The sequence below is a fragment of the Lagenorhynchus albirostris genome, chromosome 5 (genome assembly GCF_949774975.1).
Source record: "Lagenorhynchus albirostris chromosome 5, mLagAlb1.1, whole genome shotgun sequence".
NCBI classification, from domain to species: Eukaryota; Metazoa; Chordata; class Mammalia; order Artiodactyla; family Delphinidae; genus Lagenorhynchus; species Lagenorhynchus albirostris.
This window is the reverse complement of record NC_083099.1, coordinates 126,742,164-126,766,888: the sequence shown is the minus strand read 5'-3', so window position 1 is coordinate 126,766,888 and position 24,725 is coordinate 126,742,164. Positions and strand designations below refer to the sequence as shown.

The 24,725-nt window shown below is 37.8% G+C and overlaps 1 protein-coding gene across 6 annotated transcripts in view; it reads right to left on the bottom strand.

Moving 5' to 3' along the window:
• The window catches only part of JAM2 (junctional adhesion molecule 2), a 410,153-nt gene that overhangs the window by 347,414 nt on the left and 38,014 nt on the right, over window positions 1-24,725 (bottom strand). For 2 of the 6 annotated variants that reach the window (XM_060150791.1, XM_060150794.1), the window contains 7 exons: window positions 23,333-23,398; window positions 16,104-16,211; window positions 14,530-14,682; window positions 11,365-11,567; window positions 7,353-7,452; window positions 3,050-3,157; window positions 1,265-1,280 (listed from right to left, as the gene is read on the bottom strand). In XM_060150791.1, coding sequence (XP_060006774.1) covers window positions 1,265-1,280; window positions 3,050-3,157; window positions 7,353-7,452; window positions 11,365-11,567; window positions 14,530-14,682; window positions 16,104-16,211; window positions 23,333-23,398 — 754 coding nt within the window. Of the gene's footprint in view, window positions 1-73; window positions 214-1,264; window positions 1,281-1,301; window positions 1,468-1,487; window positions 2,929-3,035; window positions 3,158-7,352; window positions 7,453-11,364; window positions 11,568-14,529; window positions 14,683-16,103; window positions 16,212-23,332; window positions 23,399-24,725 lie in introns of those variants that run through there. The other 4 variants (XR_009540797.1, XM_060150793.1, XM_060150792.1 and 1 more) reach the window with 4 other exon arrangements.

Genomic DNA, 24,725 nt, shown 5'->3' with positions numbered 1-24,725 from the left:
CTCTACTTGGCAGTATAATAGGCATCTCAAATATTAAAATTTCAAAGCACTCCAGACAGACCTCTCTACCTACCTCCACCACCACTCTCAAACATGCTCCTCCTGAAACCTTTCACACTTCAGTAAATGGTAACTTCATCTTTCCCAGAACCTTGGAGCCATCCTTGATTTCTCTCTTCTTCTCACAGCCCACATCCAATCAACCAGCAAACTGTTCAAAATATATCCAGAATCCTATCACTTCTCAACATTTCTGACACCATCACTTTGGGACCAGCCGCCATTTTCTTTTGTCTAGATTGGTTAATAGTTTCCTAACTGTTCTCCCTGCTTCCTCCACCCTCTGTCACCTTACAGTTTATTCTCAACACAGCAGTCAGCGTGAGCTTCTAAGAATTAAATGAGATGCTACCCCTCTGTTCAAGAACCTCCAATGATGTCCCATCTTACTCAGAACCAAAGCCAAACTCCTCACAACTGCCTGGAACAGACTCCATATAATCTGGCCCCCACTACACTATTTGTGTTCACTCATCTCCTCCCTGCATTGTTCTCACTCTGTTCCAACCACACCGGTCCCCTTGTTGTTCCTCAGATACTCCAGGCACACCTAGCTTGAGATCTTTCCCTTTGTTCTCTCCCCTCTGCTTATCTGCATATCTCACTCCCTCAGACGTCCCCTCATCAGTGAGGCCCTCTCTAACCACCTATTTACAAGGGCAATCTCCACTCCTCCCCTGTGCATTCTCTGTTCTCTTACCTGCTTTATCTTTCTCCATAATACTTATCACAATCTGACATACTGTTGCGCTCATGTAATTGTTTACTTTCTGCCTTACTCTACTAGAATGCAAGCTCCATGGGGCAGAGGAGTTTTTTGGTCTATTTTATTCACTGCTCTGTTATCAGTCCCTAGAACAGGGTTGGACATATATTTGGTATTCAATGAAATGTAAAATGACTTTTAGGGAAAAATTTATTTGAACATTTTAAATTTAGAAAAACAGAAAAAGTTTCTCAAGTAGTACTATGGAAATGCCTACAAAGTCAAATTAGCGACTATATTTCTTCTCTAGGTAACTAAACATCGTTGACAAGTTGGCATGAGGCATGAGGTGGGATGTGTTCCTTGATGAATTCGAGTCACCGCCCATAGAATTAAACCCACACAAACAACCCAACTTCCCACTTTTGACTTTAAACGGATGATGAACAAAAAAGTAGTTGATATGGGGGAAGGCATGCATTAAGAAAGTATACTTACTGAAAGGAGGTTTCTTCTACAAAAGAACAAGTATATATCATTAATGCAAAAATTAATAGGGTATGATACAGATTCATATAAAAATGAGTTTGAGCTTAATTCCTTTTTCTCAGTTTTGATTCTCACTTGCTGACATTGTATACCTCCTAAATCAAACGTTGGCAAACTTTTTCTGTAAAGGTCCACATGGCAAATATTTTAGGCTTTGTGGGCAAAGAGGTAAAATCGAGGATATTAAGTTAAGTACTTACATAACAAAAGAGAAAACAAATTTTCAAAAATTTTTATCAATGAATTAAAAATATAATAATAATAATCAAAGTCTTGTAATACAGGTCTACTAATTAGAAGAATGGAATTCTTTGGAGGGATAACATTTCTCTTATTTGGGGGTTCAAGGTTAGGGTTCCCTATTATCAAATAGACTGCAATGTTTATATGTAAAAACCATTCTTAGCTCGTGGGCCATAGAAAATCAAGTGGCAGACCAGATTTGGTCCATGGGTCATAGTTTGCCAGCCCCTGTCTGAAATGCAAGTTCAAGAAAATGGTTCTCTTAGATAGATTTTCTGCTAGATGAAAACGGGAGTAACATTCTTAGCTAATGAACTAATAATATTCACGTAAAATCTTTAATTAATTCAGCATTTTAAGAAAAACCGTTTACCAAGTCTTTAATAAAAACACTCAGACAGGTATTCTTTGCAGGTAGAGAGAAAAGACAAGAATTTTGAATGAGCAACCTTATCTGTCTGTACTTCCACCATTGACCAGCAGGGGGACTCAGCCGGATTACATTACACTGGACTGGATAGGAGCACCACACAACAGCTACTATTCATTCACAGAGCAGTTATTCTTAATTATAGGGAATATCCTTGAAACCACATTCATGGAAACATTCTACGATACCTATTTATAGGTATTATTAGAAACCCCCTTTACATTTAAGTTTTATTTTGATATAAGATATTTTTTAAACCTAAATTTCAAAATTAATGTTCACTATAAAAACAGCAGGTCTAAAATTTGTTCATGCTATAAATGTATTATCCTTAAAAATTCTACTTTATACACTATTTTTAGTGGACTTGATGGAGTTGTGCAACTTTGAAGGTCTCAGATAATTTTAAAGACTGGAAGTAAAGAAATGCATTAAGAGAATAAAACATTTAAAAATCTTATCCATTTACATCAAACCTATTGTATCACCAAACGCGAGTTCCAACAGACCTAAACTTGAAGAATTAAAAACCTCAGAAGCAACTATAATACAATAGGTTTCTAGCTTTTAATTGAACAATTGTCTTCTAAATACAGTTGTGCTAAATTTGACATTCAACATTCCACTGTTCTATACTGATAAAACATTTCACAGATTTATTCCAATGAAATTTCTTATCATAAAACTAGAAATTAATTTTCATCTTGAGATATACGATCCCTTACTTAAAATAAAAGGATCTTAAATACATGTACGTGTGCTATAAATATCCATCCACATTGCACATCTCTCGGTATCGCTGCGCTATGCCACTCCCCGGTGCCTCTCACATATTCTGTGATGATTCCTGGAATGTTGCGATGAGACACCTCTGCCTTTCCTCCCTATATTCGCCGGGATGCTTCATGACTCACCTTCATGTCATCTTGGACATTTTCTACTGCAGGAAAATTAACGAAAAATATTCTCCAGAGTCTGTTAGAACATCTTAGGAGAAACAGTGTCTCAGAAGAAAACTATATCCACAGGAAGTTGTCTGGCAAAGAGTGAAATTCACTTACTTGAAAAGTAGCCTTTCCTCTGAGCATAGCACATGCCAAGGCCACAGACAGAAATCACTAAGGCCACAACTACTACAGCTGCTATTATGCCACTTATGTTGAGATCATCTGGAATGCAAAATAAACCATGCATGAATTCATGTCAAAAAGATGGACCGATGTAGTTATTAAATCAAAAAAGCTCAAAAAACTCCCCTCGGACTTCCCTGGTGGCCCAGTGGTTAAGAATCCGCCTACCAGTGCGGGGGACACAGGTTCGAGCCCTGGTCCGGGAAGATCCCACATGCCACGGAGCAACTAAGCCACAACTACGAAGCCCACGTGCCACAACTACTGAAGCCCGCGCGCCTAGAGCCCGTGCTCCACAAGAGAAGCCACCGCAATGAGAAGCCTGCACACTGCATTGAAGAGTAGCTTCTGCTTGCCGCAACTGGAGAAAGCCCGCGCACAGCAACGAAGACCCAACACAGCCAAAAATAAATAAATTAAAACAAAACAAATAAAAGCTCCCCTTTGTAGCTATACCATAAATACAGATAGTTTCATGCTTTTTAAGCCTGTTCCACTAACTCACTTCCACGGATATGGTTCAAAATTGATTGAAAATATTAGCAGAGCTAAGTCTTGCAAGAATCTGAAATTTTAAAAAGTTCTATGATCCAGAAATAAAATGTATGGTATTCTCTTGCATGCATTTGGAGATGCAATAATCCATATGATTAAATATCAGATTGGAAGTGAGCTTTGAAATTCAGTGAGTTCAAGTATTCTACTACAACACTCCCCTCAAATTTTCCTTAAAATTCCTCTACATCGTCATCTGGGTCAATTTCACAAATACGGAAAATTCATTCAACCCCAAAGAAAGCCCATGCCACTGTTGTTCTATAAAACTAAGTATCAGAAACATCTTCTTTCTTGAATTTATATGGGCTTGTGCGTGGGTGTGTGTACATACGCACACATAACACACCCACATACATATATGCCATTAAACTGTTATCCCATTAAGTTAAAAATGAATTAAACTTCCCCAGGCTTTTTCCTGTTACTACTAAGTCATCTTTCCTCTAACCCAATATAACTGCATTTTTTGGACCTAACTTTGAAAAATCACTACCATGTTCCCAACTTGTGAGGTTTTTCCAGTTACTGATTCTGTTGCCGAAGAATTAGATTATTAACCTTCTGAGGTTAATATTTCTGCAACTGGGAACTGCATCAAAAATACATTCAAGTCATTAATAAAATAATAAACATGACTTTGGGAAAGAACTATTTAACAGGCTATTAGACATATATCTTCATATAACAAAATTTACTAGCATGCTCTGGGTGAGGGATCCAACCATGTGTGAATCCATCTACACATTCAATTTGGGTCACATCTTTCCATCTTGTCCATGAGGATTTCATGAGCCATACTCTTCTGTCATTTAGACACTTCTTATGTATTGATTAATATGCAAATTCCTACACTTTTTAAAGGAACAAAGGGTTCTTTTTTTAAAAGCAAGTATTAATTAACATATGGTTAAATAACTTGGAGAAAATATTAGGTACCAGTTTCTCACTAGTAATTTTAGATATTTTAAAGCAGTGCACATTTTGGGAATGATTTTTTAAGAAATATTATTTGAATGAGTCTGCTTATCGTAAAATTTCCTGGTCTTAATTTTTTTTCTTAATGCCAAGTGTTATTAATTTTTCCAGATGCCTCTGAAATATTAACTGATTTTTTTTTTAAAAAAGGAAACTGGGTCAATCTTTCGAAAGGCTGAGTAATTTGACTAGAGTAGGAAACCTTAATTATTGCTTGATATAAACTCGGTTCATATTTGCTTGGGTATTGGGAGGTGGAGATTCATCTATTTATTCACTTGGACAAAAAATAGCAGAGAGGAAAAAAAGAACTACACAATAATCATAATCTAAGGCAAAATTAAATTAATAACTAAATAAAACTCCTGAGAACCAAACTGCCTACAATTTTCTTTGTAATAGTCAATGATTTGACACCTACAAAGGGTTTAACCTAAGGGCTATAATCACCCTTAGATTGAAATTTTCATTGACAAAAAACTGTCCTGTAGTTTGTCAATGAATCTGACATCCATGAAGTATTCAAGCTAAAGGCAAATTCTAAACAAAAAAAACTGTCTTATCCAGTAAGTACTAAGTCATGGTATAAATGTTATTTTATTTTCTTCAAAAAAATAGAAGATAGAAGACTTGTAAGTTAGAGGTAAGTTGTGTTCATCCCATTTGTAATTACTGTGAGATTCTGAGCAAGTAATATGCCTGCCTTATTATGCCTCACTAAAGAGAAAATGTAATAACACGTATGAAAATATTGTGTGTTCTTTCTTAATAAAAAAGCCACAATAAAAGGAGGGTATCATTATTCTAAAATAAAAGGAAAGGAACCAAATGCTAAGTGTGAGCAGAATTTTCTGGAGTTGTACAATAAAGCAGCATGGGAATAATCAGCAAACCCATGATTTACTTTCTTTCTGTACTTCAGAAAGGATTTATTTAGAACAGTAAACAGATCTGGTTTTGGTTACAAGTTGTTGGTGATACTTCACAAAGAAAACTGGAAATGAGGCTTCATGAATTATGTATTTCCAAAGATCTGAATTCCAAACCAAGGATGTAAAACATCGAGGATCAATGGATGAGCTTTAAACAAAGCAATTCTAACTTTTAAGTCAACTTATACCAGAAAGAATAGATATGTGGAAATCATGTTCAAATTAAAGTGATACTACTAGCAAAACACAGAAATCTAAAGTTTGTTATGTATTTATTCACTGCATGCTAGGAAAAATTTAACTAGTATGTCAAAACCATGACTTCACCTATATTATTTCTTAAGATAAAACTAAATTAGGCACTGAAATTAAACATGATCATTTAAAGAAAAAATAAAATGTGATAGTGAATTTTCTAATAACTCCAAAGCGGCATTGAGAGGGATATTTTCTGATAATTTAAGTAAATGCTTATGTTTGACTTTAAATGTCAACACTTGAGTGGGTTGGGTAGATAATATGTGTCCCCGAATTTAAAAAAAAACCCTGAAATTCAAACTTACTTGTGGAAATTAGAGTATACTATTGAATATCTTATACTTTAGGATATCCTGAAGTCTAATAAGATTATATTTTCTTTAAAATATCATGCTAAGAGTTAACTGTACACAGACAATATAAATTACTGCCCACGTATCTGCATAGCTCAAGACGTGTTGAAAAAATGAATTTCTGACCCCACAAAGCTGAGGACAAGCTCCTGAAACCTAGGGTGCAGCCCCCTCCAGAGTGACCTTTAACCCCTCGGATGCCATCTCCAGCTCATCCCTCTCTATTACACAACCATTTTCAAAACACGGCTTTCATACAAGAACGAGTTTAACCAAATTGTTAAAAGTAAAATGAAAAACAATGTTTGATCTGAAACTCATGTAATCTGAAAAGATAATTGAGCCTGAATTTTATTCGACTTTAAGACACTTATTTTGTGAATATAATATATGGCAGCTATGTTTTATAGCAAACTAGATCCATAACTATATTCAACATGTCTTGGGAGTTCCCTGGTGGCCTAGGACTCGGCGCTTTCACTACTGTGGCCCGGGTTCAGCTCCTCGTTGGGGAATTGAGATCCTGCAAGCCGCGCAGCATGGCCAAAAAAAAAAGTCTTTTTGGACAGCCTACTCTTCAATAAGTATAAACATACTATTTCAGGGGTTTGAAACAAATTACCAACAATTAAAATAGCCAGTACCTATATAGTGCTCAAAATACACCAGTGCCATTCTAACACTTTTGAATATTAATTATTTTAATCTTCCTAACAACTCTATGAGGACAGTGTATTATAACTTCAATTTTGGGGAGACTGAGGCACGGAGGTTAATTAACTTGCTGAAGAGCCCGTAGTTAATAAGTGGCAGAGCTGGAATTCGAACCCCCATTCTGAATTCTTGACTCTGAGCAACTTACAGGACTCTTAGCTTTTGTTTCAAAGAGGATTGCTCAGATGAGCATATTTTAAAATTAATTATTGGAAAAATTCAAAAATCTATAAAATACAATGATAAATATTCCTGTCTTGCTTGGAAGCTGGATTAAAACAGCATCTTTGCTTTTTGTAATATTATGTCAAACTGATTTTAAACATTCCCTTCCATTTATACTTCAAATCACTCAGCTCTTACTTACTCCTTGCTCCTTCCACCCCCAAATATTTGCACATACTAATTTTAAACCATTTGTTCCTCCCAATATTTCGTGCTTACCTATTTGCATTCGTTTCCCAGGACACCTGCTATGTCCAACAGAATTACGGGCTTCGCAGGAATATTCTCCACTGTCCAGTTTTGAAACAGTATTAAATTGCTATTTGTAGAAGAAAAAAATACATATTTACTTAAGCAATAAATCTATCAGTAGACTCCCAAAAGAACTGTGTTCCTTAAATTTATCATTAAGTCGGTCTTTCCTTTTCAGTGACTTAGGACTTTATACATTTTTTTTTTAATTTTACTTTATTTTTGGCTGCAGTGGGGTCTTCGTTACTGCACGCAGGCTTTCTCTAGTTGAGGCAAGCGGGAGCTACTCTTCTCTGCAGTGCGCAGGCTTCTCATTGCGGTGGCTTCTCTTGTTGCGGAGCATGGGCTCTAGTCGAGTGGGCTCAGTAGCTGTGGCTCGCGGGCTCGAGAGCGCAGGCTCACTAGTTGTTGTGCACGGGCTTCGTTGCTCTGCGGCACGTGGGAAATTCCCGGACCAGGGATCAAACCCATGACCCCGGAACTGGCAGGCAGATTCCCAACCACTGTGCCACAGGGAAGTCCCTAGGACTTTATATCTTTACAGTGAATTCAGAAATCTGCCATGTCTTCAAGGAGTAATTAGCTAGGCCTCTGTTTAATTTGACAGAGAAAGACTTAAATATATACAGGAAGTGTCTTTTTTAGTGTGTGATACTGAAAAAGTAGTACAGTTAGGAAGACAGTGGGCATTTTTAAAAGTTTACAGCACATGGTAGTATTAAGTATTGTAGGTAGTTCTAAGTCCTAGGAAACACCATTTATAAATAAAGGCCTCCTTGGCCTTAAAGGCAGTTTTCTAAGTCACAGTGAGTTCACTGCAGCAGCAAACAATGAACACTTCCTCTAAAGAGCCAGAGTTACTACCAGGAAGTAGCATAGGGCCTAGGAAAGTCTTAATGTCATTTATAGGATTACAACTTCTATCAGTTGTAGAATTTGTGAAAATTATGAAAAGATAAAGTCCAACCAACCCTTGTTCTGTCTACTCTGTGCCAAAGCAACTGAAAGGCAAGACTTTGATGTAACAGGCTTCATAGTAGTTTAGCACCTCGGAGAGTTTCAGGAAGGAAGGAAGGAAAGAGGGAAGGAAGGAAGGAAAGAAAGAAGGAAGGGAGGCAGGCAGGTAGACAGGAGGAAAGAACAATGGGTAGATAGATGGATAGAAGGAGAGAAGTTGGTTAGGTAGTTAGTAGGAGGGAGGGAATTCAGTGTGTTCTGGACACCTTCAAGAATCCTGCCAGGACCTAAGGAGGGTGAGAGGGGTGCTCAGACCCATTCCTTCAGTATCCTCCTGTCACACCCTCAGTACCACAGTGGTCACTGCTGACTGCATCCAAGAGCGGCCATGAACCTCTAAGGAGCACTTCCTTATTGTCTTGTATCCTCATGTAATATATGTGCCTAAAAACAGCCAGGGTTTTGATCTATTTAAGGCCTTTTCCTCTCTTTTCCCTACCCACTACCCATATACCTCTTCTTTCTGTATCCTTCAACATGGTGCAATAGAAAGCATTCCCTTGTGTATTCTCACTTTATGGAATCGTCAGTCCCAAGAGCCAGACTCCTTTAAAGATATTCACCATGAACTCAAAGCCAAGGTTATGTATAAACAAAAGTTAGACTAAAACCGAAAATGATCTTCCAGGATATTATAACTGGTGATTAAAAGGAAGCCGTTGTCTTCCATACACTGGAGTCTTTGTTTTGCTCATTTTTCAGAAAAGAACCCATGCTGGTTCTGCCCTGGTGCAGCCCTTTGACATCACAGATATTTCAAGGGTTGAGCTGAGGAAAGTGAATCTATATCTTTTCAGACTTGGCTTGGGGCTTTTCATCACCTGCTCTGAGAAAACACAAATTTGAAAAGTAAATATAGCCAAGTGTGACCGCAGGTTCTCTACCCAATTTCTCAGTGTAAAATCACTTGGACCTGCTGACTGAGCCTGCTGATGCTGAAAGGGCCAGAGCATCCCTTCCTTAGGGAGGAGCCACATCAATCCACCGATATGTTTATCTTTCAGTCACTTTATCAATATGCTTTATTACTTACCAGAGGATCTAGTTTTTAAATGTTATCATGCACTTGTAGATTGAAGGGATGAAAGGAAATATTATACCTCCTCTAAAAATTTATTAAAATTTTTATTACCATGCCTTTAAGATTCTTTTTTTTTAATTTTTATTTTATTTTATTTTTTTAAGATTCTTTTGATAGTGGTTGTGATAGTGATTCTGCCTTGCTGGAAGTGCAGCATTTTTAAACTGACATATTACTTTGAATCCAAAAAAAAAAGCTTCAAATTTAATTGTCTTTTTTTTACTCCCACCTCTACCCTAAAAAGTCAGCGTCAAAAACAGTAAAAATACTTTTATTTGTAAATGTCATTAACTTTAAAGATCTTATTTACAGATTTCCAACAGGATTCCTTAGAAAGGCTTTTCAATCGATCAGACAATCTGGACTAAATCTAAAGTAATAGATACTCAAGTCACAAAGTCAATTGTTGACGAGCTAGTCATGGAAGAGTTTAATGACACAGACATCCTATCATAGGTTGGCAAGAGTCACTATTCTCACACGGCCGGTACTGAGGTCAGGGCATTCCCAAGAGAGTTTTCTATTTAAAAAATTTTTTTTATTAAAGTATAGTTGATTTACAACGTTGTGTTTGTTTCTGGTGTTGTTATACATACATGTATATCTCTATTATTTTTCAGAATCAACCTTATGGTTGATCACAAGATATGGAATATAGTTCCCTGCACTATACAGTAGGACCTTCTTGTTTACCTTTTTTTAAAAATATTTATTTATTTATTAATTTTTGGCTGCGTTGGGTCTTCATTGCTGCACGCAGGCTTTCTCTGGTTGCGGTGAGCGGGGGCTACTCTTCGTTGCGGTGCGCGGGCTTCTCATTGTGGTGGCTTCCCTTGCTGTGAGGCACTGGCTCTAGGCATGCAGGCTTCAGTAGTTGCGGCACGCGGGCTTCAGTACTTGTGGCTTGCGGGCTCTAGAGTACAGGCTCAGTAGTTGCGGTGCATGGGCTTAGTTGCTCTGCAGCATGTGGCATCTTCCTGGACCAGGGCTCGAACCCGTGTCTCCTGCACTGGCAAGAGGATTCTTACCCACTGCGCCACCAGGGAAGCCCTGTATCACATTTTAGATTCCACAGATAAGTGATGTCATATGATATTTGTCTTTCTCTGTCTGACGTACTTCACTTATTATGATGATCTCTAGGTCCATCCATGTTGCTGCAAATGGCATTATTTCATTCTTTTATATATAAATATAAAAGAATGAAATATATGCGATATATATGTGTGTGTGCATATATATGTGTGTATGTATGTATGTATGTGTATATATATATATACAGCACATCTTTTTTATCCTTTCATCTGTCAATGGACATTTTGGTTGCTTCTATGTCTTGGTTATTGTAAACAGTGCTGCTATGAACACTGAGGTGCATGTATCTTTTCAAATTAGTTTTCTCTGGATATATGCCCAGGAGTGGGACTGCAGGATCATATGGTAGTTCTATTTTTAGTTTTTTAAGGAACCTCCATACTGTTTTCCATAGTGGCTGCATCAGTTTACATTCCCACCAACAGTGTAGGAGGGTCCCCTTCCCAAGGGAGTTTTCATGCATTTCCCTGGTATTATAAATACGAGACTGCACCTAGTACCTTTCCAGGCCTGATCCATCATCATGACTCCATCTTGGCCTGCGTCAGGCCCCTGGTGCAGACCTTTTTGCGTCCAACTCTCTAGTTCTCTGTTTTGTCTTCTCCTCTCCTGTGGCAGCCTTTTCCATCACTTCTCTGTATGAGTGCTGCCATCTTCCCTGCTATCCTTTCCTCTCTCTACTTAACGAGCAATGGTATCAGCCCTCTACTCTCCATTATTTTAGTTCTAATATTTTTTTTTCCAAATGCAAGACAGTTATTAGGCCAATGCTTGAAATGACCTTACCAGAGTTCCAGATTTTGTATTCATTGTGTATGAGCTGTTGGCACTTGGGGAGCCAAGTTTTGGATTCTCTAGCAGACGGATGCCATCCTTAAACCACGTGTATTCAGGAGCCGGGTTGCCTTCTTTGTCTTGACATCGCAACTCCACCACAGTTCCACGCAGTGCAGAACTGGGTACTTCACATGATGGAACTGCCGGAGCCACTGGAGGATGGAAGTCAAATGGCATTGGTTATTTACAAGCTAAATGAGGATTTTAACAGCCAGCTAAAGATGGATTTATTGGACACCTGTGACAGAGACTGGCTACTTGTTCAAGAGACCCACTTCCTTTCCTCACAGGCACACAGCTAGACCACATTTGTCAGCCCCCTTGTAGCCGGATGGGATCACATGCATGAGTTCTGACCAATGGAACCTGGGGAAAAGTCATATATGCTATTCCCATGCCTGATCCATAAAACCTTCCTGTATGATTCTCCATCCATTCCCTCCCCCTCCCCCTCCCACTACCAAGGAGGTGTCAATACCCATGGTGACCTCAGAAAGCTATGTATCAAAGATGTCATGCTTACATTAGCTTGGGTCCCTACTGATTTCATTAAGTACGGCAATATAGTTCCACCACTGCTATCTCTGTCTCCAATTATTTAGACTTTACTTACATAAGAAAGAAACTTCTATTATGTAAGCCATTCACTGAGAGTTCAGGGCTTGCCTGTTACACTTGCAAACACTACATGAGCTACTACAACAGCTATTCTTTTCTAGATAAACAATCTCTACTTCTCCCCTCATCAATGATTTTAATGTATTATTATCAACTATATTCCAACAAAGTCAAACCTGAGTATATTTTCAGGATCAGTACTCAAACTAAAATCCCATTCAGGCCAAGACAGAGAATACCTGAATTAAGGTTATTCTGGTCCCAGGGATTTGTAAAGTAAACCAGACTTTACTTAAATCCAGAACAACCCAGAACTGTCTGTGTAGGCAGAGTTCTAACACGGTCCCCCCAATTCCCTGGCCCTGCTGTATGTACACGTTCTCTCAGTTATTCAATCAAACACAAATGTAGGTACTACTCTGAAGGGATTTTAGAGATGTAATTAAGGTCCCAAATCTCTTGTCTTTAAGGTAGGGGAGATTATTTAGATGGGTCTGCCCTAATGACATGACCTCTTTTTTTTTTTTAAATATTTTATTTATTTATTTATTTAGGCTGCACCGGGTCTTGTGGCATGCAGGATCTTCGTTGTGGCCTGCGGACTTCTTAGTTGCGGGCATGCATGTGGAATCTAGTTCACCGACCAGGGATCAAACCCATGCCCCCTGCATTGGAAGCGTCGAGTCTTACCCACTGGACCACCAGGGAAGTCCCCACATGACCTCTTTAAAAGTAGTTTTCTCTGGCTGGTCACAGAAGGGAAATTCAGAGATTCAAAACACAAGAAGGATTCAACATGCTTTTGTTGGGTTGTAGATAGAGAGGCCCCATGGCAAGGAATGTGGTGGCTCTGGGAACTGAGCGTGGCCTCCAGCGGATAGCCAGCATGGAAAGGGGACCTCAGTTCTACAACCGTAAGGAACTGAAATCTGCCAACAAGAATAAATAAGCTTGACGGCAGATTTGCTTCCAGAGCCTCCAGTCAATAATTGAGCCCAGCTGACTCCTCGATCTCAGCCTTGTGATATCCAGGGCAGAGAACCCAGCCACATTTTGCTGAGCTTCTGATCTACAGAACTGTGAGCTAATAAATGGGTGGTTGTTTTAAGCTGCTAAGTTTGTGATCATTTGGTATGTAGCAGAAGACTAATACACCAGCTGAATCTCCCGCAAGGTTTTCTGAATGAAATTTCTTCTATAACAGTAAGTACATCATTAGAATTTTAGAAAGAGCCTGGACTATGTAGAAAAAGGAAGAGGAGTTGTTTTATTCTCTTTGCTTAGTAGTTTATAGTAACATCTATGGAGAAGAACTGATCATTTCCTCCACCAGTTGTCATCATGGGCAGTTACTATCTATCAGTGAGTCTTAGAGTAACTAAATATATTGGCTTTGAAGTTAACCCCATCTGGATCCAAATCCTGGCCCAGATACTTACTAGCTCTGCAGGCTTAGGAAAATCACTTAGCATCTATCTCCTCATCTGTAAAAATCAGGTTGTCAGTGAAGATTAAGTAAAATTACACATGTGAAAGAGCCTAATGCATACTAGCTGCATAATAAATGCTAATTTCCTTTCTTTACCAAAATAACTTCTATACTTCCCCAGCCTACATTAAAAAAAATTATTTTATTGAAGTATAGTTGGTTTATAATGTTGTGTTAATTTCTGCTGTACAGCAAAGTGATTCAGTTATACATATATATACATTGGTTTTCATATTCTTTTCCATTATGATTTTATCACAGGATATTGAATATAGCTCCCTGTGCTATACAGTAGGACTTTGTTGTTTATTCATTCTATATATATAGTAGCTTGCATCTGCTAATTCCAATACTTTTTTTGTTTTATTGCTTTTCTATCATCTCATTTGAGACTTTTTTTTTTTTTTTGCAGTATGCGGGCCTCTCACCGCTGTGGCCTCTCCCGTTGCGGAGCACAGGCTCCGGACACGCAGGCTCAGCGGCCATGGCTCACGGGCCCAGCCGCTCCGCGGCATGTGGTATCCTCCCGGACCGGGGCACAAACCTGTTTCCCCTGCATCGGCAGGCGGACTCTCAACCACTGTGCCACCAGGGAAGCCCAGAGACTATTTTATATGGTAAGAGAATTACTACCTATGCTGAAAATGATTGAAAAATAAACTCTTGATAAAGCAGAAACTAACACACCATTGTAAAGCAATTATACTCCAATAAAGATGTTAAAAAATAAACTCTTGGGGAAAATGCTTCTATGTACAGTGGAGGACCATTAAGGTTTACCTGAATCTTAATTGAAAAGAGATTTTGTCATAATAAGTTAGTAACATTAACATTTAAGCAGCCAACGAGGTGAAAAGGAGTAATAGCCAAGATTTTGCAGGAACAGCGGTGCTGGTGGTCCACCTTTATAACTTCACTCGCTGGGGCCCTGAGTTGCCTCATTGCTCCAGGGTTGGATGATGGGGATGAGGGTGGGAACAGTAATCACACAGATACAAGCACATCACCTAATACTTCTAGAGTGAGTGTATCCTCTTCCAGGTTTTGACCTTGTTCAGATGGGGCACTAACTTCACAACGATATTTCCCGGCATCATTTCTCGTAACATTTTTGATCCGTATGCTGAAATCTATCATCTCAGCTCGATCTTTAAAATCTCCTTTTAGAAAAAGAGGACAATGATGTTAATAATGATATAATAATTTTCTATATACTACCTTTCTCTAGTCCATTCAGTAACCACTGCATTTATTTTCCTGTTAATAAACTCAATTTAAAAATTTTAAAATTGTATATGAGTGCTGCTCTTTCAAACTTCTATTTCTTTTTTAGAACGTCATACTGTTCACAAAAGAACACTCAGTTCCGTATTCCCATATTTTATTTGAAAGAATTCAACCCTCATTCCTGCTCATCCCCTTTCTAGTATGCTAGAATAAATAGATTCACATCTTCAAAAGATACTGGAGAGCCTAGTTTAACTAGCTGGAACAGTAACTTTATGTGTGGTGGCTTGCATGATACTGCCACAGAAAAGAAGGTGAGGGGGTCTTTAAAAACATTCTTTGGATTAGTTTTTGATAGCAATTTGTGCGGAATTAAAATAGTGTTTTGTATCACATTAGATTAGCATTACAGAAAATTCAAGTAAAGACAGCTGTGCTATTAGGCCTCTGCTGCCCGTAATCATATCTTAACAGGTAAGAACCACAGGGATATTTTAAATTTTCTATGAACTTTAAACATTTGCTCACTTGTTTAATTCTTTAAAATTAAAGTAAAACATATTTTAAAATAGTAACCTGTTTATTATACTTAAGTTATATTTCCAACTTTTTAAATAATTATAATGGAAAATTTCAAGCATGCACAAAATTAGAGAGTATAGTAAAATGAACCTCAACAAACCATCACCCAACTGTAATTTTAATCAATGCTACGCCTGTCTTACTACATCTGCACCTTTAACCACTGGATTATTTTGAACTAAATCACAGACACCATTGCATTTATCTATCATTACCAATACTTTAAATTAAAAGCTCACTATATATTCAACGAGAAGGATAGGGAGTATAAAGAAATGTATAACAATAAAAAATGTAAAAAAGAAAGCACTGGATAAGGGTAGCTGTATTTACCTTCCCCTAAGTCTTAACTCCCTAAACTTCTCAGTGATGGCCTTGCTTTCTCAATGGTGATATGGAAATAGGGTAAAGTTACTACAATTGAGCAGTGACCCTCCATCCCAACCCCACACCATCTCTTCTTCCTTTCCCGCAAGAGTTTAATCTACTGGGCCAGCAAGAACAATTGCATCTTACATCCTCTAGAAGTGAGGTGAGAAATGAGGGGTCCAGGGCCTCCATGGAGTTCATGCATGGAGGTGAACTTCTTCTGTTCCCTGTCCTCTGTTTTTGTGGTGGTTGTGTTTTGGGTCTCAGTCTCTATTGGTTTCATCTCACACTTACAGAAACACATTCTCAGTCATCAGCCATGTCCTGCCCTCATTGGTTAATTAAAGGACCTGGGGTATTTGGTGCTCTCTTGCTCTCACCTTATCGAGTCCCAGCATCTTACCTTGAAGAGCCTGTTGATAGTAGACAAAGGAGACACTGCGCCCCAGTTTCTTCCACTCCAATCTGGAGGAAATGGTCTTCTTTGGGTATTTACAGGCTAAAATAACCTCTAGGAACATAAATAAAAATACTTTTTAAAAAATTGTCCCTCTGAAATAATATTTTACTTAATTAATAAATTTTTAACATCCTTAAATTATTATTTTATCCATTCATTCATTTATTTATTCATAAATTTCCTCAACAGGTTGGCTTAATTCAAAGATGAATTGAAAGCATTATGATTATTTCGCAAAATAATTTTGTGACACTATGCTACTTTCCCTAGTTCTTGAGCTTCAGTTATCATCTGTAAAATAAGATAGTATCTCATAGAGTTGTTGAGTCTTCATATACAATAATATATGCAAAGCACACATGCCTGGACATAGTAAGTCTTTAAAAATGGCAGCTATGATTAATTATTTATCTTTTTCTTTCCCATCTCAGTCTTCAAGGAGTTTACAGTCTGGTAGAAGAGACAAATAAGACAGTGTAATTTCAGTCCAAGGTGATGAGTGCCAGGATGGAGGTAAATAGTGGATGCTTCACACCTACTGCCTAAGAAAGGCACTTAGCCCAGCCCAGGCCATGCTATGGAACCCCAAATGGTCCCTCAACACGCTACATGCTCACTCAGATCCCTTTTTTGATAACCTTCTCTGAAAATACATTAATACACACCCAATATGGTCTCCTAATAAATCATTGACTCCCACCCCTCACCTCAATCCAGAAAAATTATTCTTGGCATCAGGTTTAACCGCCTCAATGTAGCTCACTAAGGTTACTTTACCACGGGCAATTTACTGCAGTTATGTCATTAAAGAATTCCTGGAACTACCCAAGGAGCCCCCTCCTTTAACTGTCCACACAAGATGACGGACGGAAGAAAAACCCAGGGCTTGCCTGCCAACTACTTCAAGTTGCCAAATGGAAATATCTAGTTCTAACTTTTTTTTTTTTTTTGCGGTACGCGGGCCTCTCTCTGTTGTGGCCTCTCCCGTTGCGGAGCACAGGCTCTGGACGCGCAGGCTCAGCGGCCATGGCTCACGGGCCCAGCTGCTCTGCAGCATGTGGGATCTTCCCGGACTGGGGCACGAACCCATGTCCCCTGCATCGGCAGGCGGACTCTCAACCACTGCGCCACCAGGGAAGCCCTAGTTCTAACTATTTTTAAAGTATGTTTCAGCCAGCTCTCTGGAGTGTCAACTTCATATTTTTTTTAAGTTTTTATTTTATATTGGAATATAGTTGATTTACAATGTTGTGTTAGTTTCAGGTGTACTGCAAAGTGATTCAGGTATACATGTACCTATATCCATTATTTTTCAGATTCTTTTCCCATATAGGTTATTACAGAGTACAGGGCAGAGTTCCCTCAACTTCATATTTCTGAAACTTTTTTTCCTCCACAATGCATACAGTTTGACCTAAAAAACACAGTATCTTTGACTAGAAGAGAAACTATGTTAAAATCCTTCTCATACCTCTGATTTTGATGTTAAGCAGACTTAATGCCGTTAAAAAAAAATAATTCAGGATATTACATGACATGGTAGATTAGAAAGCAATACTTATAATATTTATCCCAGGTTTTATTAAAAGTATACACATAGATATGGACAAAAAGCCTGTATGAATATGTATGAAAATATTAACCCAGTGATGATTTCTGTGTGACAGAATTATGATTTTTCTGTTAAAATGTTGTTTCTAATTTTTTTTTAGTTTCACACACATTGCTAAAAATATAGAAATAGAATAACAGGTAATGGAAGATAGAAAGTAGGATAGAGAAAAGAAAGACAAGGAAAAATAATCCAAAATTTGTTTTTAAGGATACCTAGGTTTTTTTTTTTTTTTGGATGCCTAGTTTTAAAAGGTTTTATGTTACAAACAGACATCATTTTACAGGCATGTTTACAATTATGCTACACAGACAAATGTGTGCCGAGGGACTTGTCTGAGGAAACATGGCTCTGTTCTGTTGATTAAGGAGAATGGGTGGTGGCCTTCCGGAGTCTTGAGCTCTAGATAGGTTTCCTTCCCGTATTTTGTTGAGTTTCCAGCAATTAAACACACACCCACACTCATTTTTAGCTCACACTCCTAGGTCTTAGGAATAAATTTACACTCAAATAATCATATTGTTTCACATATTTAACTGGACACACACACACACACACACACACACACACACACACTCCTTTTGGTGAATTCTTCCTGATTTCTATACTCATTACTCTATGGAAAACCTCTGCAGAAATTATGTTAAAAATGTAACCAATGGTTTTCTTAAGTGAAGTGACTCCACTCCAGCCTCAATCTCATTGACCATATAAAATGTGGAGAAATGGTCTATGCAATTTGTCCAAAATATATTGAGTATTTACTGTGTGTCTGGCATTGTTCTTGAGCTATAGCAGTGAGCAAAACAAAGATCCCTCCCCTTTGGGATCTTACAATTTGCAGGGGGTCAGACACACAAGAAACATCACGAAGTGAATTATATAGTACGTTAAGAGGTCATGAGTGCTATGAAAATAAGAGTAGATCAGAGTACAGGAAGTTTGGGAATCTGGGGAATGGGGGTGCAGTTTTAAAAAAATAGAGTAGTCAGAGTTCACCTCATTTAGAAGGTGATAATTAACCAAAGACTTAAAAGAGGGAATTTGATTTTTTGAATTTCCTGGAATCTGAATTTCGCCTTGTGGTTCTTTGGGAGTGTTCCAAGCAGGGGAACACCTTGACCTCAAAAACTGTGAGAAACAGTAAATCTACTGAATCATGGGGCCAACATCTGAGGATAAAGAACCAAGTGAACTGAGAAGCTAACTACCATGGACTCTCCTCTCTCTTTTCAGCCCAAATTCAACATTCATGGCCAGCATAATTTTCTGTGTCTAGCCCTCGGCATTATTATGCCATAATATAGTAGTTTAAGGCACAGGCTTTGAAGTTAGACCTCTGCCATAAACCAGATGTGTGATATTGAGCAAATTATTTAACTTTTTTAAAAAAAGATGTGATTGTGTTCACATCTGTAAAATGACAAGAACAACATTACTCATCTTGCAAAGTTGTGGTAAAGATTAAATGAGATAATATATTTACATACTTGGGTGCACATGGTACTCTGTATATAGTCCATGTTCCATAAATGGTTATTATTACTTTTACCCATGAGGCACTTCTCTTACTTGTAGTTGTAAGCTTGCCTTGGCATGGTAGAAATCCATACTTAATACCATCATAAATCTACCCCCAAATTACTCAGATTTGAGCTAAAGTGTTTCCTGTGTTTGAGACAGTAAAGAAAATAATATAGACATAAATCATACTTTCTCAGAGCAAGGCATATTAGAACAGAAAAATGCGCCAAGTTTTTCTATTAAGATGATTATTACATTGCCAAAAATATCTGTTCCAGTTTGGATTGAGAAAAGATAATTCTTTGTTTGGAAAAAGCATTTGTTCAACATGTAGCAAAATAATCACTTTAAGGAATCACACAGCTAGAATCACTGTGAATTTTAATTTTTCTAAGATTCTGTATTGTTGACTCTTGTTTGATTTCATTCTCTGTGCTCAAGTTAAAAATCATCAAAATCTTACATAATGCAAGAAGAGAATGTATACTACCAAAGTAGTTCTGGAGAATTACCGTAAATTATTACTTCTGTGGAGAAAAGCATGCTATTAAATTCTGATTTATTTCTCTCAGGGTTGTGCTCTCTGCATAAGGCTGCTCATGTAACTTACAAGCCTGGCAGAGCAGCGCTCGCTTTACTCTCATTCTGCTTTTGGCATCACTATGGGAGGTGATACAGAAAAGCAGTACTGAAAAGAAGGAATTAATTAATTCATAATTGTTTGAAATCATAGAGACAAGAGACAAAAAACTGAATGAATTGGGGGGAACACACATATACACAAATCATAAAATATTTTAGTACAACTCAACAACAAAAAAACAAACAACCCAATCAAAAAATAGGCAGAAGACCTAAATACACACTTCTCCAAAGAAGACATACAGATGGCCAAGAGGCACATGAAAGATGCTCAATATTGTTAATCATTAGAGAAATGCAAATCAGAACTACAATGAGGTATCACCTCACACTGGTCAGAATGACCATCATTAAAATGTCTACAGATAACAAATGCTGGAGAGGGTGTGGAGAAAAGGGAACCCTCTTGCACTGTTGGTGGGAATGTAAGCTCGTGCAGCCATTACAGAAAGCAGTATGGAGGTCCCTCAGAAAACTAAAAATAGAATTACCATATGATCCAGCAATCCCATTCCTGGGCATATATCCCGACAAAACTATAATTTAAAAAGATACATGCACCCCTATGCTCATAGCAGCACTATTCACAATAGCCAAGACATGGAAACAACCTAAATGTCCATCGACAGATGAATGGATAAAGAAGAGGTGGTACATATATACAGTGGAATACTAACTACTCAGCCATGAAAAAAAAAAAAGCCATTTACAGGGGGCTTCCCTGGTAGTGCATTGGTTAAGAATCTGCCCGCCAATGCAGGGGACATGGGTTCAAGCCCTGGTCTGGGAAGATGCCACATGCTGCAGAGCAACTAAGCCTATGTGCCACAACTACTGAGCCTGCACTCTGGAGCCCGTGAGCCACAACTACTGAACCCAAGTGCCACAACTACTGAAGCCCACGTGCTCTGAAACAAGAGAAGCCACTGCAATGAGAAGCCCGCGCACTGCAACGAAGAGTAGCCCCCGCTCGCTGCAACCAGAGAAAAGCCTGCGCGCAGCAACAAAGACCCGACACAGCCAAAAATAAAATAAATAAATTAAAAAAAAGAAAAAGCCATTTGCAGCAACACGGATACCGCTAGAGATTATCATACTAAGTGAAGTAAGTCAGAAAGAGAAAGACAAATACCATATGATATCACTTATATGTGGAATCTAAAATATGACACAAATGAACCTATCTAAAAAACAGAAACAGACTCACAGACATAGAGAACAGACTTGTGGTTGCCAAGGGGGAGGGAAGGTGGGGGAGGATAGACTGCGAGATTAGGGTTAGTAGATACAAATTATTACACATAGAATGGATGGACAACAAGGTCCTACAACAAGGTATAGCACAGGGAACTATATTCAATGTCCTGGGATAAACTGTAATGGAAAAGAATATAAAAAAGAATGTATAATGTACATATGCATAACCAACCGAGTCACTTTGCTGTGCAGCAGAAATTAACACAACATTGTAAATCAACTATACTTCAATTTAAAAAAGTAAAAACAAAAAAAAAATTTAGACTTTAAGTAAAATTAAGTTACTGCATAAAATATCCTAAAAGTGAAATGTTGAAGAAGATAGATAGAAATTTATTTTTGCTTTATGGAAAGCCAAGTTGGAATGATTGGAGCACATATAAAATAGAATCAAAATGTAATTTTTAATTAAAAGGAGCAGAGGCGAGATTAAAAAAATAGAAAATACTTACTTGGGAGTAAATAAGACTAACATTTGATTGCAATAAACATAGAAGGATTTTCTATTTTCTATCTGTAGAAGGATTTATTTTAAAAATAAAACACATTTTAAAGTGATATAAAAATGGTACAGGGTTTTAGTTTAGAGTGTTGGAAATGCTTTGAAACTAGATAGAGGTGGTGGTCACACAACATTGTGGATATAATAAATGACACTTAATTGTTCACTTTAACATCGTGAATTTTATGTTATGTGAATTTCGCCTTAATACATTTTTTTAAAGTAATGTAATACTAAAGAATATACTCTTGGCATCCTAATTCAGATATCATGGCATAGGGCCTGGGGAGGCAGGGATGAATATCCACAGTATCCAGCTGGACCCAACAGTAAGATCCTCCAAAAAAGTAAAAAGTGAGAGAAATTAACTTTGTTTCCTTTGTCCCACATGGATATCCTGCTCCATCTTTTCCTCTCACTGTGCTCACTCATTGGCTTTTCCAGTCTCCTTTTTGGCATCTCACCCAGCCGTGTTTGTCTTCCCTATAAGTACTCCATAGTCCCAAATTACTACCAATCATTAATTTCTTTTTCCCACCTCTCCCCATTTAAAGCTACGTCATGATAAAGAGTGTTTTATTAGCTTAATCATGTAAAATATTAGGACTTCAAAGAACCTGAATAACCTAAATAATTATTTAAGTGAATGACTGATTCACTGATTCTTATTATAGCATATTATTATTTAACAAGCACATATAACTTACTCTATGCCGGGCATGACTGGTTAAATACTAGATCATTTAATTCTTTTCACATCAGGCCCCCTTTTTAAATCTTTTTCTCTTTACTCCAAACCTATCTCTCTCCAACTGCAGGAAACTAAGACATGCCTAAAGAAAAGGGATCAGACATTTGAAATCAGTTTCTTAAATGTTTATGGTCTAAAGAAGCATCACATTTAAGAAACAGTAATTTTTCAGGTTGCCCAGTATTATTAATGTGTTCTAGGTAAAAACCCTTCAGAGAAGTAGTAGATAGTCAACATTTGAAGTAAATCTATAAAGGCTTATAATTCTTTTTGGTTATTAGATCCTTAAAAAACTTTTAATTGTGATAAAATATACATAACTTAAAATTTACCTTCTTAATGATTTTTACTGTACAGTTCAGTAGTGTTAAATACATTCACATTGTTGTGCAAGCAATCTCCAGAACTTTTTCATCTTGCAAAACTGAAACTTTACACTTGTTAAATACCAACTCCTCCCTTATAAATATTTTAAGAGGCTAAAATAAATAGCAAAATGATACCCCAACAATAGGCTATATTAACGTTCTCTTAAATACATAGAGTGGGGTTTGCAGTGTTAATTCCCATTTACCAAATTTAGCTGACTGGAAACTTTGCAAGATCTCCTTCTCCCAGTTTTACAAATTAGATTTGATTTGTTGCAGATACTTTATGTAATGAGACATTCTTTGTACATCAGGTCTCTCACGGAATGTCCAAAATTTCTACTGAGGAGGTGGAGAAAGGGTTCTCAAGGGGGAAACAGCAGGGAGCAGCATTTCAGCAGGGGAGTTAGCGTGAAGTGAGACAGAGGTTCCTGACAAACAGAAAGGCACTAACGTGTGTCATCTCTGTGAGTTATTTCAACAATACGGACCGTGAAAATCAGTAAGGTACTCTACCTTGATACTCTATTGCTGTGACTACTTGATGATCTTTTGAGGCAGAGAATCCATAGGCCTTATGATCTGAAAGATTAAAACAGATAGGATAATTAAAATAGTGCAAAAGGCCATTTTCACATGCTTGAATGGGATGCCATATTAAAGAAAACTAGCCTGAAGTTTGGTGACAGTTTCACACAATTCATAACACATAAGTTTTAAAGTATCAAAATAGGAAAAGCTCAGGCAAACTGTACGTTTTTTCCATTTTCTATATTGTGGTTTTGCCCTTTAAGCATTTCCCAAAGCAGAACTCATGCATCTATTTGCGCCCCTCCCCACTGCTGCCCCCTCAGACAACACACTCTCACAAGCTCAACTGTTAAACAAGAGTTTATGTCCTTAATTCAGCCTAATGTGCGATCTAGTACTGTCACAGGTATTGCCCCCTGCAAATAAAAGCTAATTATTTTTAGTGCTTTAGGTAAGGACATAAATTGCTTTATGAACTTATCCCTGACTATACCTATATCATATAGAAATGAGTCATTCAACGTATTTACTATGAAATGTACATAGTACATACATAGTATGTACATGATATATACATAGTATATATGTACATAGTGTATACATAATATATAATGATTATAAACTTTGTGTAATAAAGGTCTGATAAAAAATGCAAGCAGAACACCTCTGTTATCCCCCTAAACGGTTCCATGATTTTCCAATCCTGGAAAAATCACTGATCTATAAGACTGAAATCCCTAATGGGATCTGATATGATGATGATGATGTTGATGACTGATGGTGGCGATATTATCAGTTTCCCCACCTGATGAAATCCACATTTTTTTCAGGTGGGGAAACTGACGCACTGAAAGGCTAAGAAACTTGGCCAAGGTTATATTAGTAGTAAGTGGTGGATCTGGGATTTTAACTTACCTAAATTATACCCAAAGCCCACATTGTTTATTACTGTTCTGTATTGGGCCTCACATCACGTTCCTCCCAAGCTGAACTATGAGGAAGGACTGCAGATTAACAAAGGTGCCTGGTGGAAAAGTCCACTGGTCTAATGAAGACGGCATAGGTTGAGAAATTGGTGGTAATAAGCAAGGCAAGGACTGGCTCAGAAGAATAACAGGAAGGTGGAAGCTAAGAGACTGTGACTGGAGAAGTAGGACACTAAGGTAATCTCAGAGGAAAGCTCTAGATAAAGCTTTCTCAATGTTGACACTATTGACATTTGAGACTAGATCATTCTTTGTTGTGGGAGGCTGTCCTGTGCATTGTAGGATGCTTTGCAGTATCACCTGCTTCTACCCACCAGATGCCAGTAGCATCCCTACCCCCCTACCCCAAGTCATGACAACCAAAAATGTTCCTAGATATTGCCAAATGTCCC